We start from the raw sequence: 19,434 nt of genomic DNA, 5'->3' as shown, positions 1-19,434 counted from the left end.
CGTAAAAATGCACGCGTGTACGTACGTAGCGCGCATATGCAAGTAACGTAAGGTGATACTTTTCTCGAGCACTTGACCATAATGAAAATCGCATACTTGGAGTATACATATATAGAAGCCCGCGCGAATCGTCCGTGCGAGTCCGGGAAGAGTCTCTCGAGTCCTGCATAACGGTAAGGCGTCATAGATAATTTCTTTATTTTTTTTTTTCTTTTCAGCTCTCTGTTGTGATTCGAAAATCGGGAGCGAAATATTTACATCGGTATGTCCCAATTACCGACCGCGGAATGTTTATCGATACAACGAGATCGCAAGTAAACTCTTTTTTTGTCGCTCCCTGCGAATATACATATTATAGTTGTAAAATATACGCTCGCTCTTTACGATCGCCGCGAGCTTAAAGCGCAGGAAAGTGTTTGCAAACGTGCGCCTAGCACGCGCGAAGCGGTGTGCGCGCCGCGACACGTGAGTTGCGCAAACAATTCTAATATGACTTAAATCTCTCTCTCTCGCTCTCCGAGCTCGAGTTGGAGAGTGAACCAGAGAGCGAGAGAATCCGTAAGGCGAATGAAAAAAAAATTCTCCTCGCTGGTATCAAGCTCGTGCTATATTATAATGTAAAAACGTGTATTATTACCGATGTTGCTATATACATGGAGCGCATGCGAGAGCCAGCTCTACATAAATGTGCCTCGCGTTGCTCCTCTTACAGACTATATCACGCACTGCACGCTCACATGGCGGATCGAATTTTTTTTTCTCTCGCAGCTCTCTTACACACATCTATATACTTCAACTTTTATCACAATTTTGCACACTGCGCGCCGCAGTACTGCTGCATTTTTTACAGACTCGAAAAACTGGGTAAACGGATGTGTGCACACGCCGTCAACTTATATACATAAATATATTTATACGAGTAAAGAAAATAACGAGAGTCGCAAAAGAGAGAGAGATGAGCACAGAAAAAAAATCGATCGTCCTTATCGTACGCGACTCCGGGGCTCTCGGCGAAGAGTCAACATTTACGCGTATGTGTGTATCGTATCTCTCGTACTTACGCACTACTGCGCATACGAACCGAGAGAGAAAGAGAGAGAAAGAGAGATGTTACCCTACATTGAATTCATTCACACCTATTTTCCTATATGGCGACGAACGCACCGCGCGACGATATTTTCCGATAATAACCGGTTTCTTTCGCAGGCCTTAATAAAACAGTCCCTCCGTACAGGCAAATGCAGAGCTCTTGCTATATATGCGGAGTACGTGTTTATTGGTGTTATTATTGAAAAACAAAACAAACGTCGTCGGCGTCGCGGAGTTATATTTTGAACGCACACATTACCCCGCGCGCGCGCGCGCGCGTGTGTGTGTGTGTGTGCCAACATATAGAGACGATAAACTTTTGACTCAATCACGTTGTACGATATTATACTACGTACTTTGACGAGAAAACGTGAGCCACATAAACGGCAGCTCGCTTTTGCCTCGATACTCGATAAAAGACACTGTCTCTTGCGGTTGCCGCCTCGCGTTCACTATATACATTATCATATTACGCGTTTGCATGCAGATATATATATATACGGAGTTATAAAGCGTCACGATCGGTGAGGGCGAATCGCAAAAATAATAAACACTCGGAATCAAAGCTGAAATTAAATTTACATACGTGTGCGATCCGTATAATTAACTAAATTACGAAGCTATTACATTATGGCCCATTATAGAGCTATGATATAATATCAATTTATTTTTACGAGTGACGAGAGACACGCGAGTTTAATGTGTAATCGGTTAAACGCGTAAATAACGATGGTCTCTTGCCCGCTTAGATAAATAGACAACGCGATTTATTGGATTATATATATCTAAGACGGAATATAGTTCGCAAAAGAGGCACGACACCCACTATATAATATAAAATCTGCGCTCATACTTTATTATAAAAACGATACAGAAGTCCCCGAGCCGCAACGAATGCAGCAGCTACGCGCTCGGTTATATCGAGATCAGCCGCTGATCCCACGCGATGAAAACGTTCGTATAATGTACCATAATATTCGCAGAGAGACAGAGGGAAAGAAATTATTAAATATTCGTAACGCCGCTGCACACGCGTGTTTATTATACGCGCATACACGAGGACATTATTATATGCAATACCGATCTCGACGCAGAGAGATCGGACGTAAAGGCGATTTTTCTGCATACGACTTTTTTCCCGTCCTCTTCTCGTAGGCGTATATGTGCTCGACTCTACGCGTACGTGTATATAATTCAATAATAATGCAAGAAAATTAATCGATTCACATTCCAAGCGCGCGTGTGTGCAAATATGACTGTCCGCGCTTCGCGCGTCATGCCGTACGCTCCTACTTATGTGTGTGTTGCGTGGGCGAGCGTGTGTGTGCGCTCGCCTAACGGAGGCTGAATCAATTTTTCCTCGGAAATTCATGCGGCTTCCGCGGAACTGGAGCATTTTACATATGTTATGTGTGTATATATTTGAATTGGCACAACGGTCCACGAGTTTCTGCTGCTGCTGCTGCATGCGATCGCATATTAAATGAGCAGCGCTCGTGCTGGATAAAAAAAGACGACGGAAAAAAATTAATAAAAGCGCGAGCGACTGCTCTCGCATTCGTGATGCATGTAAACTAGAAAAATTACTTTTTACGAATTATATTCCTCCTTTGAAAATTTCAAGATATATAATTCAGTTTTTCGTATGTCTTAGAAAAAGTTTAGTAGGTGAGAAACTTCTTCATGATTTTATGTAAATGAAATTACAAAAAGGTAAGAATAAGTAATGAATTAATTTTATTTAAGTTTATTTATTTGAACAATATGGAAAATCTGCAATATTGAATAATATCAGAAGTAAAAAATACAGTAAATATGATTACTGCCATCATAAAATTATTGACTTAATTATTATTAGTAAACTTTTATAGTCTTTACGGATCTTTCGTTATGACAATGATTACAATTATCACATTTTTTTTCACCGTCTTCGCGACTTTGGTCTGTAGCTGCCAAGCAAATATTATGTAAATCTCTGTTCGTTAACTGCTTGATAATTCTATCAAAGCACTCAATCGACAGCGGAGAAATTTTTATTGTTTCAAATGTCCGAAGAAAAACCGAGAATCAATCGTAGTTCCCAAAAATTAGGAATTTTCAAGAATTATCTTTCCATCGACGGCCAACTTGGGTCGGATTCCATTTCGAAAATAATTTCTTAAGTCGGTAATAATTTCATGCGTATTTTATCGTTTAAAAACCCTCCTTAAAAATACGTATTTTAAATTTTGTTTTATTACTTATACTGCTTTTTTACCCTATTCTACTCGATGAATTATGCTTTTCTTTGTTTCTCATCATAGACGCTGTTTTTTAATTGATTGAAAAATTCATCTCGTCATAACTGAACGTCACCCGAACGCTGACTGAATAACGATAATAATTTTGAAAATGAGAGCTTTGTACTTATTAGAATCGTTCAAGAGAGCTTCGAGCGAGTAAATTAAAAATTACTTTTTTTTCTTCGCACACGGAGAAGAAATCGTTACAACGAGATTCTACGCTGTGTAATATCAGTTGCAGTTTACTCGCACGAGTATCGCAAAAACACGACGGCCAGCAGCAGCAGCAACAGCAGCATGAGCAGGCTGCGAAACATGTGACCGCGTAAGTATGCACGTGCTGTAAAACGTATACACTTCGTACCAGATACGTGTAGTCTCAACGAACCCCGGCCCCAAATGCCGCTACACATTCCACTTATCTACTGTGCTTTTGTTTTTTTTTGTGCGCGCTCGAGTCGAATTATCGCGAGCGTCAAAATATCGTATAAACGGAATAATAAATATATTTACATATAATAACGTCGAGCTCGAGTTATCTCAATCGATACATGTATAAGTACAAGCGTGCACGAATAGAGAAATCGAGCTTTTTTGGTTCACGAAACTCGAGCTTGCACAAACTCGAATACGTACTTGCTTCTATTCGTATTAACGATGGTAAAAAAAACTCGCCTCGTAAGTAATATTAGCCATTCGAGAACAACAGATCGTTCATAATTGATACAAATCTACTAATGTACATACGCGGTGTGTGTATACGTGACCAAACGAATGACATCGCGCGCATACATTGTCGTTGTTGTTGTTGTTTGTCGTTGGTCGTTGTTGTTTTTATGTTTTTTTAGCACACGTCGCTTAATTTTAGACGCGATCAAGGGTGAGCTGCGTGAATCGCCCGAGACTCAGAGAGATATAAGGTATTGTATGCCGTACGCGCGCACCTTGAGAGGCGAGTCCGACGATAAACAAATCTCCGAATCGCGAGCGCGTTACAAAATATAATGATCTCGAGCTGCAGACATAATATTATAAGCAGTGTACGAGAAAAAAAAATTAGTCATTATTTCGAACGCTCGCGCGCTCTTGTTCTCGAAAAATGTGACGGAAAAATAACCAACGGAGCAACACAACAACTGCGACGAACGAAACGATCGTTTCATCAGAGTCGAGCCGCCGCCGCCGCCGTCGTCGATATATATATTCCGCTCCGCTTGTGCATGTATTTTCTGCATCGGCAAAGATCGAGGGCATTGCGCGCACGGCGACGTTCGTATATAGCAGTGCACTATACCTACATGTGTGCGTGTGTGTGTGTTCTCTGTGTAGTAGTGGCAGAGCAGTCGGTACATATATACGCGACGATATATAGAGCTGCGTGAGCCGCGCCGAGTCGCTATACTCGGGTCACGTGTGGAATAACGCGACGACGATGTATCGTAATTGCACGTGCGCCTTCGAGTCGGAGCTTCGCTACACAACTGCTGCTGCTGCTGCTGCTGTCGCTTCTTCTTCTTGTTCTTATTCTTCGTCAACTTCGTTCTTTTTTTTTGCTCTGTTTTGTTCACTTCGCTTCGAAAATACAACGAGTTTATATAGGCGAGATAGAAGAACGATGACACGGACGCATAATGTATATAGGAGAATATATTATGTGCAGTGCATTACGCACGCGGGTTTTTCTCGCGCAATCGCGCGCGCGAAGGCCCGAGTTTATAATAACGCGCCATGTAAGCATTTTATTTTTGGCCCCGCGCGCGAATTTATAATTGTTACGCATGCTTTTATGCATTTGTTTTGATATAGCATCGAGCTTGCAGCTTGTATATACGAGTATAAATGAAGCTCAATGAATTAGCCGCTGCACTCAATGAGAAAAGCCGCGATCGTCGCGCTGAGAAATCGTTGTTTTCCTTTTCTTACGCTACTTTATTTCTTTTTGTTTTTCGTTGTCACGTTTCGCGAGCTGAGGTTCGCTCGCTCGCGCCAAAGCACGCGCGGTTTCATGTGGTAATAACAACGGCAAAATACAAACACACACACACTCGTACAAACACACATGCATACAGATACACACTTGCATACACAATGTGATCTCGACCTATTTTCGCATGCGCGCGCCAACGATATTGTCGACACTTATAAAGAGAGAGAGAGAGAGAAGAAAAAAAAGGAAAAGAAGGAAACTGAGAATATAGGTATAATATAACAGAAACCCGTCGAGTGTCGCGCTCGCATGTTGTTTACGCAAAAAATGCCAATGTACACGTGTGTGAACTCGCGCGGCAGCAGACAGCTATAATGCAAGTTATATTATTAGAGAATCGAAGTAAAAATAGCAAATTAATCACGCGTATCTGCTGCTGCTGCCTGCCGCTCGCTGGTGTTGCTACTTCGAGAATCGAAGAAAATGATATCTCGTTAATAATATACGTGCGAATATTTTCGCGATGATAGCGGAGCGTATGCGCGTGTCTGTCCTGCTCGTCATCGTCGATATTATATTTTATACACGCGCGTGCGTGTCATTTATTAATAATATTAAATATATTAACGTTAAAAAATACTCGAGACGTGCGAAAACCTCTCGGGAAGCTCGTTAATCGATACGGCCCGGCCGATACTCTCCTCTCTCGTTTCTTTTTTTTTTTTCATTGGCAAGAGTTCAACACTTTATACATTATATTGTATTTGTCACTCGTTACTCTTTTTTTTCTCTCATTCATTTCGACCGCGGTATAGGAATCACCTCAGGCTCGTTTGCTGCAACACGCGCGCGTGCTGCAGCAGCTTTTTTTTCGGGACGATTCAAGAACGCGCCGCGCGATTATATTATGCGTCCAATGTCACACGACGCATCATCGACCGCATGCAGCGCACATCGTATATATATTAGGATCCGCACGTATCCCGATCATCTGCATCACGAGCGAGCGAGAGAGAGAGGAGACGTGGCGAACGTGCGAGACTGCTCGCGCGAGGCCGAGGATATATTTGTGCGATTTACACGCGTGATCCTCGGCTCGGCCGCAGAGCCACAGCAGCGATGCCAATGGACCGCAAGGATTGTGCGTACGTGAGAAAGGACGAAAAAATCGAAGCGGGCAGAAACTCGCTTTTCTGCTATACAGCGCACGAGGCTCGAGTCGCGCGCGCGAAAAATAAATAAAAATAAAAATAAAATGTACATAAATTCGAATGCAAAAAAAAAGAGAGCTCCGAAATCGTGTGTGCTGCAGGCAGCAGCGGCAGGCAGGCATCGCGCACACAACACGTGAATTCCTCGAACGTTCTCTATCTCTCTCTTTCTGCCTCGTGAAACTCGTCGGTCTGCCCCGTGTGTTGCGTATATGTATATAGCGTACTATGGCCAAGCCAAAAGCGCATTTAAATATATGTATACTCGCGCGAATGACTCGACTCATGCACGGCACAAACTGTCCCTCTCTCCCTCTCTACCTCTCGATGTGCATTATAAGTATATACTCGCTGCAATGTGCGTACGTGCAGTCCGCAACAGCGAGAGCTGCTGCTGCTGACGGACTCGACCGAGCTCTGAGGGCCATGACCGAGAAACGATTGGATATTCCCGCGTGCGAAGAAGGATGATGATACGCGACGCACACACAGTACACACGTGCGTGTATGTCTGCCTTGTATGTATGAGAGAGAGCGAGAAAGAAGCGGCGTCGTCGGCCATGAGGACGCGTGCCGGACAACACGTAGACCACTGAAATTTCGGGTCCAGCAGCATATCACACGAGAGAGCCAGCCAGCTACAGCCGCAGCCTCGCACGCTCTCATGCGCTTACGTATTTATGAATGTACGGTTTGACCCGGACCGCGATCATCTCCGTTTCTTTCTTTCTTTCTTTCACGCGTTTTTTAAATATTTTTATTTCGATTTTTTTCCTCGGGTGCTCTTTCTCTCTCTCTGTCTGTCTCGCGGGTACCCGAGCGCATACATGTCCATGACATAAACGTATTGCTGGCGTATGTGTTGCTACTTTTTTATGTACACGTGATTCTTACGTGTTTTCTCCGCCGTCGTCGTCGGGTAAATAATATATCACATAGCACATGGATTTGGATTTATGTACATACAGACATATTTTATACATGGCTTGACGAGGAGAGCGAGAGAGACGTACTACGCACTGGCCGACCGAGCTCCCAAGGCATTTGCAAATTATCTGCGTATTGTTTGCGACGATAAGTAAGTAGCCGCCAGTGTCAAAGACTATACCACCGCAGACTAACGCTTCTATATACACACATCGAGGTTTACTTTTTTGCGTCTCTCTCTCTCGCTCTCTTTTGCTTACTTCGTTCACGCGACAATTACGCGAGCTTACACGTGATCGTAAGCGCCCGTTATGTATATCTACCAGTGCCGAGACGGTCTCGTTTTTTTCTTTCGTTTCTTTCTTTTTTTTTTCGTACAGTAACCATGATTACGGACGAGCTGTATACACACAGAGAGAAGCGTCATGCTTATAAAATGCTTTGTAAGCAGATAGAATTTTAAATCGAGACTGGCAAACTCGTGCGCGGACTTGTGTGGCGAGCTTTGCACCGAACGCGCGCGCGCGTGCGGGACTTTTTCTTTTCTAGGAGAGTGCAAAAAAATGCAGGAAATTTTTTCCCCGATTAATAATAAGAGCCGACGACGAGTGGGATTGCAGGAGAGAAAAAAATATAATACGTGCCCGTATGCGTGCCTCGTGACTTTATATTTTATTATATTTCGGTGCCGCTGCTACAAGAATCAAAGAAATAAAAAGACGAGAAGCAGCCGCAAAAATCTGACAAAAAAAAAATATATAACGCACACAATACTGTATACGAAGAAAAACAACGAGCAGCAGCTACACGGCTCCTCTCGTCGGACCATTTAAATATAATTCGGGTAAAAAAGAGTCTCAATGCCGCTGCGTCGAAGCTCGGCACGCTGCTGCTGCGGCGGCTCCGAAATAACCTTGCGCACGGAGCTCGCGAGCCCATGACCAACAAAACACACACACGCACATAATGCGTGCGCGAGTGCGTGTGTACGTATTGTATACATTTATAATGTGCACGATATATATTCGGCATGGCCGCAGAGCGAGGAAAGCAAAGCGAGACAGCAGCAGCGGCAAAAAAATTTCGCGCAGCGTGCATAATCATCGTCACGCGTCACGCGGTTATAAGGCTCTCGCGCAGGCTACAAAAATTTCGCCGAGGTGACGACACACCACGTATATACGTATGTACGAAGATATCGCGGCATCATGGACGGACGGACGCACGCAAGTGCCGTACGAAAAAAAATTCGCGTCACGTGCGCGACGTATGTGCACGTAGTGTAAGTGCCCATGAACGCCGCCGTCGCTTTCTCGCGTCTTGTGCGTGTGCGCGGGGCCCGAAACATTATAATATAACGCTGAACCGTTGCCATCGATGAATCATAGCATCGATGGCGAGGATTGGCAAGCGCAGATTTCTTTTTTTCTTTTTTTATAATTGCAGTCCGCGTTTGTTGTTGTCGAAGACCAAAAAAAATAAAAAAATATGGCCCCGTCTGCGCCGTCGCGAGGCCGCGTGCTCGATGATTTCTAAAAGTCTGACTCTAATAATTGATAGATTGCGAGTATTGGCTGAGCATTCATAATACAAAAGAGAAGGAGAAAAAGAAAAATGTAGCGCGTTTTTCGGAGTCTGTCTGACGAATGCGCTCTCGAGATGTTTGATGTTGTGTTGTCTGTATACAGTATGAGCAGGATACAGACGGTGTCAGGTGTGCTCCGATCATCGATGCCGTAAGGTTCGCGCATAGGTATATATACGGATCAATTAGCATAACATGTAAATCCGCGTTGAAATACGATACAAATACCGCAGACGATCGTAATAGTTTTTGGGTGTCCAGTAGGCGTAAAAAAGGTGTCTATGCGCGGCTGCGTGTGACTCGACTCCTCGCACGAGAGAGAGAGAGAGAAACGTCAAAGTATTATAAGAAAAAAAAACAGACTGTCTCGGACGCGCACATAACATTATAATAATAATAACAATGATGCCGAGGCAGACACAAAAGAAATGAAAGTCGGACGCACGCGGCAGAAATCGGCGTACCTGCTCTGCTCTACACGATATAATATATCATAATATTTCGCGTTAAGACAAATATGTATACGAGAGTCGCGCACGAGAGCTCGAGCGTGATAATATAGCAGTCCCAATACGCACCAATTTTTTTTTTGTCATCGTCTTCTCTCTTTTTCGACTCTTTTTTTTGTCGTGTGCCTGTGTAATCGCGTTTTCGCGCGCGCGCAGCAGCGACTCGCCTGGATAAATATAGATAAACGCGTGCACGCGCTCATGGTGTGTGCGTGTGTATACACACAGCCCAGTACTCCTACTTTCTATTACAGCATTACGAATCATCGACAACGTGCCACTGTAGGTCGAGCTCGTGCGTGCCAAAAATTTCTTTTTGCGGCCGTATAAGTATGTATATTTATCATACAGTTCCGCTAAAAAAAAAAAGTCCCGTTCGATAATTCGCCCGTGTCTTCTTCTTCTCACGGATGCGGTGATCTATTTTCGTAGATATGTATAAATCGTCGCGAACTTACTATTATTATACATTATTATAATCGCCTGTATACACACTAGCCCGCTTTATCTAACCCCACAATAGACCGATGTATCGGGAGTTAAGATTTCCGCGTTCGAGCGATAATAGCCACCGCTCGCAAAAAGATCCGCGAATGGAAAACAAGCACAAGAAAATAATGACAAAAAAAAAAAAAAGAAATACGGAGTGGTGAGGTCGCACGAGGGAGCCCCTCGACGCTGCTCACATTTGCCAAAACGTGCACGACGACGACGACGAGATCGACGCTGCACGCAGCATAGCAACAGTAAAGGCGCAGCTTTTTTTTACATAACGCATACACTAGGTATATGAGCAAAAGACACACGACTCGACTTGACTCGATTTCGCTCGAGGCGCAGAGAGTGGAAACTTTGTTATATATTTATTTGGTCTATAGGCTGCGGCCGGCGTGGCGCTCATAGTATTGTATATTTATGGCGAACGGAAATGAACGCGTACACTGCTACTGCCGATCGAATCGATCGATCGACGCGCTCCGCGTACAATATAAGTATAACAACGACACATAAATACATGTAATAATAACAATAGACGTTCACGAGAGGCGAGATACAAAAATACAGAAAAAAAAATAAAAATTCAAGATCGCATTGCACAATGCGATCCGATATAAACAATTTCGTTCGATCTCTCGCACCTGAATATTATATGTGGCGCTGATCGTACGTACGCAGCAACAATTAAGTTTCAAAACTTACCGCAATCGGTTGCACATCTCAGCCGGTTGCATCCCCCTATATCTCCTATTGATTGTGTGTTTTCGTACCCTCACAGCATGCAGAGGGGTGGGTGTACTGCCAACCACAATCATCGACGGCTCTCTCTCTCTATCTCGGCGACGGGGGGATCAGAGACCGGGCCACAGCCGACTTTTTCTAACGACGTGCTTCTACCGAGAGATCATCGTCTCGAGACCACCATTACCCGTAGTGTGTGCACATACCCGATAGAGAGGATCATGCGAGGAAGATGGTCACATTGAGAGAGTGGCGCTCTTACTTTTTCTTTACAACATCTATGACACGTCAAATAACAAAAAAAAATTTTTTTTTTGGATGTTGTGTGCGATTGGTGTGTGATTGTGTTTTGTTTGTTTGTGTGTCGAGGCATATTTTCATATGGGTTTTTTAATCATGAGATTTTATGGTAATAATAGTATGTAACGGGACGATAATATGGAATACATAATAATAAAAATGTTGTTGATTGATTCATTTTTTATTAATGCGGATCGGGAAATTGGGTGAACGCGATAATATTACGTAGGCAGAAATTCCGCGCCGATTATAATAAAGCGCGGTTCATCGTTGCTATTATTATTATTTTATTATTATTATGCGATCGGTTCATTTGATCGTGATCGCGATCTCAAGGCATTCGAAACATTCGCGAACGACGACGACGAAAAAAAAACGTTTTCTCTCTCTCTCTCTCGCTCACTTCTTTTTTTTAAAGGCCAGACACAACAGCGAAATTATGCAAATGAAACTCACTCAAGCGTGCACACAATATATATAAATGTATATAAGAGCGTAAAAAAAGAAAAAAAGAAAGAAAGAGCAGAAAAAAAATAGTCAGACAGCATAGCCGCGCGTGTCGTCATCCTTCGTCATTACCATCATAGAGCTCGTGTGCTCGTGTATATATTATAACGCGTACAACATTGAAAAGTGAAACAACAACAGGTGCCATATAGTATACTACGCGACTTATCGACGTTTCACACGTATTAGCCGATACTATATAATACACGTTCGAGCGCACGATATTTAACACACATATCTATACACGAGGCAGCAGCAGCAGTAGTAGTAGACAAGAACTGCTGCTGCTGCTGCTGCTGCTACTCGACCTCTATTTTTAATTCCGCGCCGAGCTCTCGGGCGCTCTCTCACAACACGTGCGAAACACGCGACTAGTTTCAAAGCTCGATTCGCGCGCCGTTCAATGCATCGATTGTCGCGCGCGCGCGCCTCGTTGTCATCGTCATATAATATAACATTTGAGCGCGTACATACGTGTATATATAAAGTATATCGATCGCGCGAATCGCGACTCTTTAAGTACAAAATCGTCCCGGTTTTTCCACGCACTCGATGTATGTTGTAAATTGCGCTGTTACACACTCGCACACACACACGTGTATGCACGTGGCGCGCAAATATTATCGCGAGCTTGTGTCTTGCAAAAAAAAAGAAAAAAAAGAAAAAACGTGCGCAATAACAACGACACGTTGGCTTATTATTATTACCACTATTACTCGTCTGTACCGAACGCGTATATGATACCGCACGAGTTTTTGTGAAATTATTTTTAGCCGCGCGCGAGCACAAGTGCACGAGCAGTCGGTCGTAGCCACTATGTATGTATGTATAAATGTGGCAGAGATGAGATCCCTTGCCAATTCGTCATTCGTGTACAAAGACGCGTATTAGTAGCTTTCTATGCAAATGTGCGATTTGTTCGAGACTACTGTGTGTTGAAGTTAAATATATGCAGTATAGTACAGGGGGCGGCGAGTGCATCGCGCTGCGTCCGCCTGACTAAAAAAGGAAAAACGTGATTAAATTTAGAATACATTGTCTGAATCGCATCGCGCGCCGCCCCCTGTACTATACATATACATTCGTATTACGTTCGACTTTTGCGCGCGTACGTGCACTCGATCCGCCGATTTCTCTGTAGTATAATATAAATTAAACGACGATGGTGATGCAGAGATTGGAAGAAGAGTTTATTTTTGTTTTCTTCATTTTTGGGTTCAGATAAAAATCTCGATCGACAGATTTATAGCGAGTGGGTTTTTTTTTTATTCTTGGGATGAGATTATCGAATTGTTGCGATGGTCAGGTGTTATGTATTATAGAAGACGCGATGTATCGGCAGGAAGCAAAACAAACGTATGTGTATTAGATGCGCGCGCAAACGCGATCATCGCATCTGTATGACTATTGGACGCGAGCGGAAATTTGTGAAAATTCTCCGACGCTTAGTGGACGCGCGGAGCAAACTCTGGCAAACATACAAATTTACACACTCGTATACGTATACACACACCTACGCGCGCGAGTGAGGCAAATAAAAACAGCAGCACACTACACACAAACCGTATATCCGGATGATTGACCTTTCGATAATATAACTTTAAAGCGTGTTATAATATATATTATATATTTTATAATCGTTACGTGTAAAGTATGAGATAAGATGCGTTGTTTATACATTACATATACACACACACACATAGAGAACATGTTATAAAAAAAAGAAGGTGTATATTTCACATTTAAAAAAGGAAAACAGAATTGACACTTACTCTGGAGACCTTCTTCTTCGAGTAGATCTCGTCGTCCTCGGACGCCGTGGCGAAATTCAGGGCAGGATCGCTCGACACGACGAGGTTACGCGGGCTCACGCCCAGGCTCATCCTGTAGTACGGCTCTTTGCAGATGCGTTGGCTGCTGACGCTGCAAGCACAGAAAAAAAGGAAAAACCGTGGATTATTTTACAGATCGTTACGAAATCGACAAGAAAAACAACAAATTTTAATATATATATTTACATTATTTGGGCTACGATGCGCGACGCGAAAAACGACATTGAAATTTCGCGCGTTCTAGTTCAGAAAAATATTTACAAACTGCTATCCGGAATTTCGCGAAATTTTTGGGACTAAAAAAAATTTTTTTTTCTTTATAATCCGTTGTTTAAAATCGGTACATAATCCGTATACCGTATAAAAAACGCGCAGAAACTCCAAAACACGGCACATAATATTAGCGCGACATTTAACCTTTTTATAATTCGGTCCCGTCTCGCGCGCGAGCACGGTTACACAAACACCAGCGCGATATCGAGTTTCTTCGAAAATCGGCGGCGGCGGCGGTGCACGAGACCGAATCATCCTATTATTATTTGCGTAAAAAGCGCTCGGTGCTCTGTACGCTAAAATACACACACACCAACCGCACGCGCGCGCATTATATATTACACGCGTGATCGGAATTATAACTTCCTCGCGCGGTGGGTATATAGTAGTTGTGTTGGCGGCAGCGCATTATGGCATCTTTCATTTCCAGAGTATACGCGCGTGTGTGTGTGTGCATGCTATAAAATATGCGGAAGCGATCGGGAATCGCGTCGAGTTCTGCTCACCGCCTGCGAGCGGAAGTCAGCACAAGCCGACTTAAAATAAAAGCGAGCGAGAGAGAGAGAGAGAGAAACGTTATGTAGTATCTCTCTTGCGCGCGAAGCTCTTAGCGATACAACGAGGCGAAGGCACACAAAAAAAGTCACTCGATTTGGACGTCGTCGACGACGAAGAGAGAGCACAAAAAAAGGCCATCGAGTAAGTATATAGCTTTCGAGCCGAGCTGGACGCAGCAGCGGCACGAGAAAAAAAATGTCATTATGTGTCTCTTCGTTGCGTCGAAGGATCCAAACGAGGCACACGTGCATTATATACACAATCAATTACATCCATGCGCTTCGATACGAGTACTCGTCTAAAAATATTATTCCTCCCGCCAGCGGTGGTGGCGGCGGCAGCGGCAGAGTTGCAGTAAAAAAAAGCTCGAGACGTTCAGCGAAGCAAAGATTTCCAGTTTCTCTCTTTATCTTTGCAATGTATATGGCATATTATGCTACTACATACAGCGTTATCTCTCGGTGGTGAATAAGCTTCGACTTGCAGAGAGGCGCGTAATGTATGTATAAAGTCGCCTGCATCATATGTATAATATGTATGTAGCAGCCGGAGCATTAAAAACTTTGGGAAATTACCACGAACGAGCAGCATACGTACGAGCCGATGCATTGCACGCTCACGTCTACATTCGCCTCGTGCGCACGCGAGGGTACTCGAGAAACGATTATATCCTCGCGCGGAAAAAAGAATTACCGAAGAAGTAAGTGGCGTATATGATCGGTACAAATTTTCTATCTCTCTCTCTGTGACGCTAATATATTGCGCAGCACCTTACACGTGTATGAACACTGGATATATGATAATAATATAACAGACAGCAGCAACACGTGCGCGAATGTATAATGCAATGTATGCCGTTGCGCGCGCGCATGTGTGTGTGTGTGTCGCGATGATCCATGAATGAAAGCAAAACGGGGCGATTAGAGATCCGCGCGTGACTAATATTAAGACACAGCGCTATATAATGCACATATGACTCGTTTCCTTTCTCGCGCTGGCTCGCGCGCGTGTCGTCGTTTATTTTCGGGCGCGTATCTTTCTACATATTATGCTATTATTAATGAATGATTCAAAAGCTCGGTGGGCAATAATAATATAGACGACATTTTCCGCTACTTAGGAGAGCGAGTGCATCCTAGATTCATTTACGCATGCACATTAATGCATCGTTAACCGAGACTAATATAAAACGATCAGCTGGTGAGCGTGCAAGGGGACTTTTTTTTGCGTTTCGTTCGGGAGTGCGAGCTGTGTGCGTGTGTAAGCTTATCTGAAGCTATAACGCTCAAGACCGAGCCTATATAGCATGTATAATGCATACGCGTCTTTAAACGGGATTAAATGCGAAGGTCGCGGTATTATAGGCTGCCGCCGACGGATTGGTAATAATAAAGCCCGCAACACGAGCCGCGATCACCGCCGATGAAATCGTTGGGGAATCAAATAGTAAACATCGAATGACCGAAAAATCATCGAGAGAACCACGTGTCCAGGCGGTACGCACAGATTCGCTCCCCTGGCTTTCTCGACTGCGAAAGACAAACGGCGGTATCTCCGTATAGTTATAAATCCGAGATTAAAAATATACTATTCGCGCGCGTATATCGGAGCTTTGCATCTCTATACACACGCACATGTGTGCGAGCCTGTCTGCCTATATAAACTCGAAACTTCCTGTGGAATCTCGTTTTTCCCTCCACGCGCGACGCGCCGCGCTCGATATATGGCCGATTCTCTGTGAAATTCAAACGAACGATTTGTTTTCTATCGAGCCCTTTCAGAGGGCCGAAGTTGGCGTTTTTCCGAAATTCATGATTATTGACGGTACTTGAAAAATTTGAGTGACTTTAGAACAGAAGCGCTGGAAAGTTTTTTTCCTGTTTCAGTCGATCGTCAACGAAGAATTCTCAGAGTTTACTCATATTGTCAACTGGAATGTACTCCAAAATTTTGTGATCGGCATTTAAGCCCGACGGACATGAAAAATCTTAAATAAGTTCCAGTAATACACCTAGATGGCGTATTTTGCACCACTAAGTGGTAAAAATAATTCAGATTACTATATAAAGAAAGAATGATGATTCATTAATTGGATAATGTTCTGCAAACAGTTACGCCGTAAAAAGATTAAATTTTTTATCTTTTCTCAATTGCTTCAAATTATTCAAATTATTCCATCTGCATTTTGAAATTTACCTAACTTTGTAAAATTGTGATATACTGCTTTAGAAGGTATCGAAAACCCGAGGGTTTCGAAAAAATAAAAAGTGTGAAAAAGAATACCGGATGAGCGGAAAAAAGCAAAAATAAATTCATTTAATGTTTATTCTCCTTATTTTTCACACACCAATTTTCTCTCTCCAATGTCTCTTGATCGCCAAAACCAATGAGACTTCATACAAATGAAAAAAAAAACTTTAACCCTCTTGATTTCACAGAGAATCGACCATATACACAACATGTGCTATGTGTAACGTGTATTACGGCCCATAGTCCAAGTGCAACATACACCGCTCACAGACACACGCACACACACACATAGAAGCTGCAATGCAACAACTTCCAGCAGCGGCTGCAAGGCGAGTTCTCGGCGTCCTTCATCGACCTTAAACGAGTCTATATAAATATATACACGTATACATAAAGCTCGCGAGCGATCGGTGCACTGAGCGCCTGGTCGAGTCCGTTCACTTTTGCTGCGACTGCTGCTGCTGCTGCTGCTGAGAGAGAGAGAGAGAGAGATGTTTATCGGCTGATGTGTATAGTTACTGCTGTTCGCGTACACATACACACATACACACACGAATGAAATACTCATTGGGCTTCCCTACGTGCATACGTGCGCGTAATGCACTATGTATGCACGGGTAAATACGCCTATATGAGCAATTCTCCAAATGAAACGCATTTTTTGAGGTAGAATCGCGACAAATTTTTTTTTCAACCTACGCGGATACGGACCCCCGGGAAATGTTTTTGGGGGTCCTAGGAACATGTAACCACGTAGGAACCATTGAAATTTCAATAGTGCTTATTTTTATAGCTACTTTTGTGATTTAGAGGACGAAAAATCATGTTTTCTCGTAAATGCGGCTAATTACTCAATTTCTAAGTCGCTGAAAAAGTATCAAAACTCATCTAAAAAAAATAACTGGCTACTGTGTTCGATAGGAAATTTTCTCAGCTTTCCACTGGTGGTATCAGATATTCCGATAAGTCGCACATTCGCCGAGAAAATCGCCATCAAAAGTGCCAAGCTAAATATCTCGAAAAACTCGGTAAGGAAAAAGTGATCTTTGAGGTTTAATTTCGATTTTTCCTCGTGAAAATGAAATTTATCGAAAAATCTGACTACACCATAAGAAAGCTGAGGAAATTTCCTATCGAAAGCATATCTTTATTTATTTTTTCGGTGGAATTACGAGCTAGTTTTGATTGTAGCGAGCCGAAAACCTCGCGACCGCGCTGAATCAGCTCGGAAACAGAAAACAGCGAACAACGTGAAAGAAATTCCCATGTATAACATTGTAATTCCACCGAAAAAATAAATAAAGATATGCTTTCGATAGGAAATTTCTTTGGCTTTCTCATGGTGTAGTCAGATTTTTCGATAAATTTCATTTTCACAAGGAAAAATCAACAATTATCCAAAAAGTTCACTTTTTCCGTACTGAATTTTTCGACATATTTAGCCCTCAATGTGTGATGGTGATTTTCTCGGTGAATGTGCAATTTATCGGAAAATCTGATACCACCATTGGAAAGCTGAGAAAATTTCCTATCGAACACAGTAGTCAGTTATTTTTTTTAGATGAGTTTTGATACTTTTTCAGCGACTTAGAAATTGAGTAATTAGCCGTATTTACGAGAAAACATGATTTTTCGTCCTCTAAATCACAAAAGTAGCTATAAAAATAAGCACTATCGAAATTTCAATGGTTCCTACGTGGTTACAGGTTCCTAGGACCCCCAAAAACATTTCCCGGGGGTCTGTATCCACGTAGGTTGAAAAAAAAATTTGTCGCGATTCTACCTCAAAAAATGCGTTTCATTTGGAGAATTGCTCATATATAAATGAAAAATACCTGGGGTATTTTTGTATAAACGCTCGCGCGACAGATAGAAACGAGAAGAAGAAGAAGAAGAAAAAAAAACGAAATGACGAAACACCTAGGCGACTGCTGCTCCTACATTTACTCGGCGTTGGAAAAAAAGTAAATTATATATAAATAAAAGTAAAATGAATCTACGCGTAATTACAATCGTGCGCCGCTTATAATATAAGCTCTAGCTGCGCGGCGCTTCGAGCAAATAATTGGAAGAAAAAACTTGCTGCACGGTATGCGCTTCGGAGCCGTATTATGCAGAGAGCTTCTCTTATATATTTTTGTCGACGCTGGCGTTGACGAAGAACGGTATGCCTGCGAGCTTACGCCGTTAAAAAAAGTTTCGCAAAAAATTCATAAAAATGCCATCATGCATAGTTTTTCATGCCAAAATAAACGAAAAGGATTCAATTTGATACTAAAATTTTAATTTAAAAATGAACGTATTAATAATGGTTTAGTTTTTGCGTTTATTTCTTAGAGGTTGGGTTTAATTATGATTTTTCGCCACTAGATGGCGAATACCTATATTTGTAAATCTGCAAGTGGCAAAGTGAAAATAATAGTTTAAGACAAAGCATGATATTGAATGAAATTATCCGAGTCAGTATTTTCTTCTACGCGAAGAAAAATATATTCCGCACTTTTACATATTCATTTTAATGTAAATATTTTCAACATTATATGTGGAGGAAAAAAACGAGTCGCTCGGTTCTTTATTTACTACAAATGCAATACACCACGTGATCAGCTCGCGAGCCAAGCTTTTCCATGTTAAATGTTTTTGATCGTTACTCGTGAAAATGCCATTCCACGCGAGACGACGGCATCGTGCACCTACCGTCTATGAACCGATCGATCGCGATTACGAAAGATCGGCATCACAATCCTTTGACCTTAGCCCCGCGCGAGCTCGACGATCAACGCCTATATGTATAGTAATATGAAAAATGGCCTTCTCTCCTTTCTCTCACTCTTCTATATTTTATCGAGTGTTTATCGGCTCTCGCTGTGTATTGTTTGTATTTACTTCGTCGAGTGCCATAAATGCTGCGTGCTTTATACGTGTTTACCATGATCGATCAGCTC

General features: G+C 42.6%; 1 protein-coding gene across 5 annotated transcripts in view; it reads right to left on the bottom strand.

Annotated features, from left to right (window-relative positions):
* The window catches only part of LOC106655376 (transcription factor mef2A-like), a 59,195-nt gene that overhangs the window by 7,187 nt on the left and 32,574 nt on the right, over window positions 1-19,434 (bottom strand). For 3 of the 5 annotated variants that reach the window (XM_014375742.2, XM_023461776.1, XM_023461777.1), the window contains exon 3: window positions 13,349-13,499. In XM_014375742.2, coding sequence (XP_014231228.1) covers window positions 13,349-13,499 — 151 coding nt within the window. Of the gene's footprint in view, window positions 1-10,730; window positions 11,042-13,348; window positions 13,500-13,594; window positions 13,773-19,434 lie in introns of those variants that run through there. The other 2 variants (XM_014375743.2, XM_014375745.2) reach the window with 2 other exon arrangements.

Source organism: Trichogramma pretiosum, unplaced genomic scaffold (assembly GCF_000599845.2).
Source record: "Trichogramma pretiosum strain Unisexual culture from Peru unplaced genomic scaffold, Tpre_2.0 scaffold12, whole genome shotgun sequence".
Classification (NCBI taxonomy): domain Eukaryota; kingdom Metazoa; phylum Arthropoda; class Insecta; order Hymenoptera; family Trichogrammatidae; genus Trichogramma; species Trichogramma pretiosum.
The sequence above is the reverse complement of the archived record's forward strand: the minus strand, read 5'-3'. Positions and strand labels throughout refer to the sequence as shown.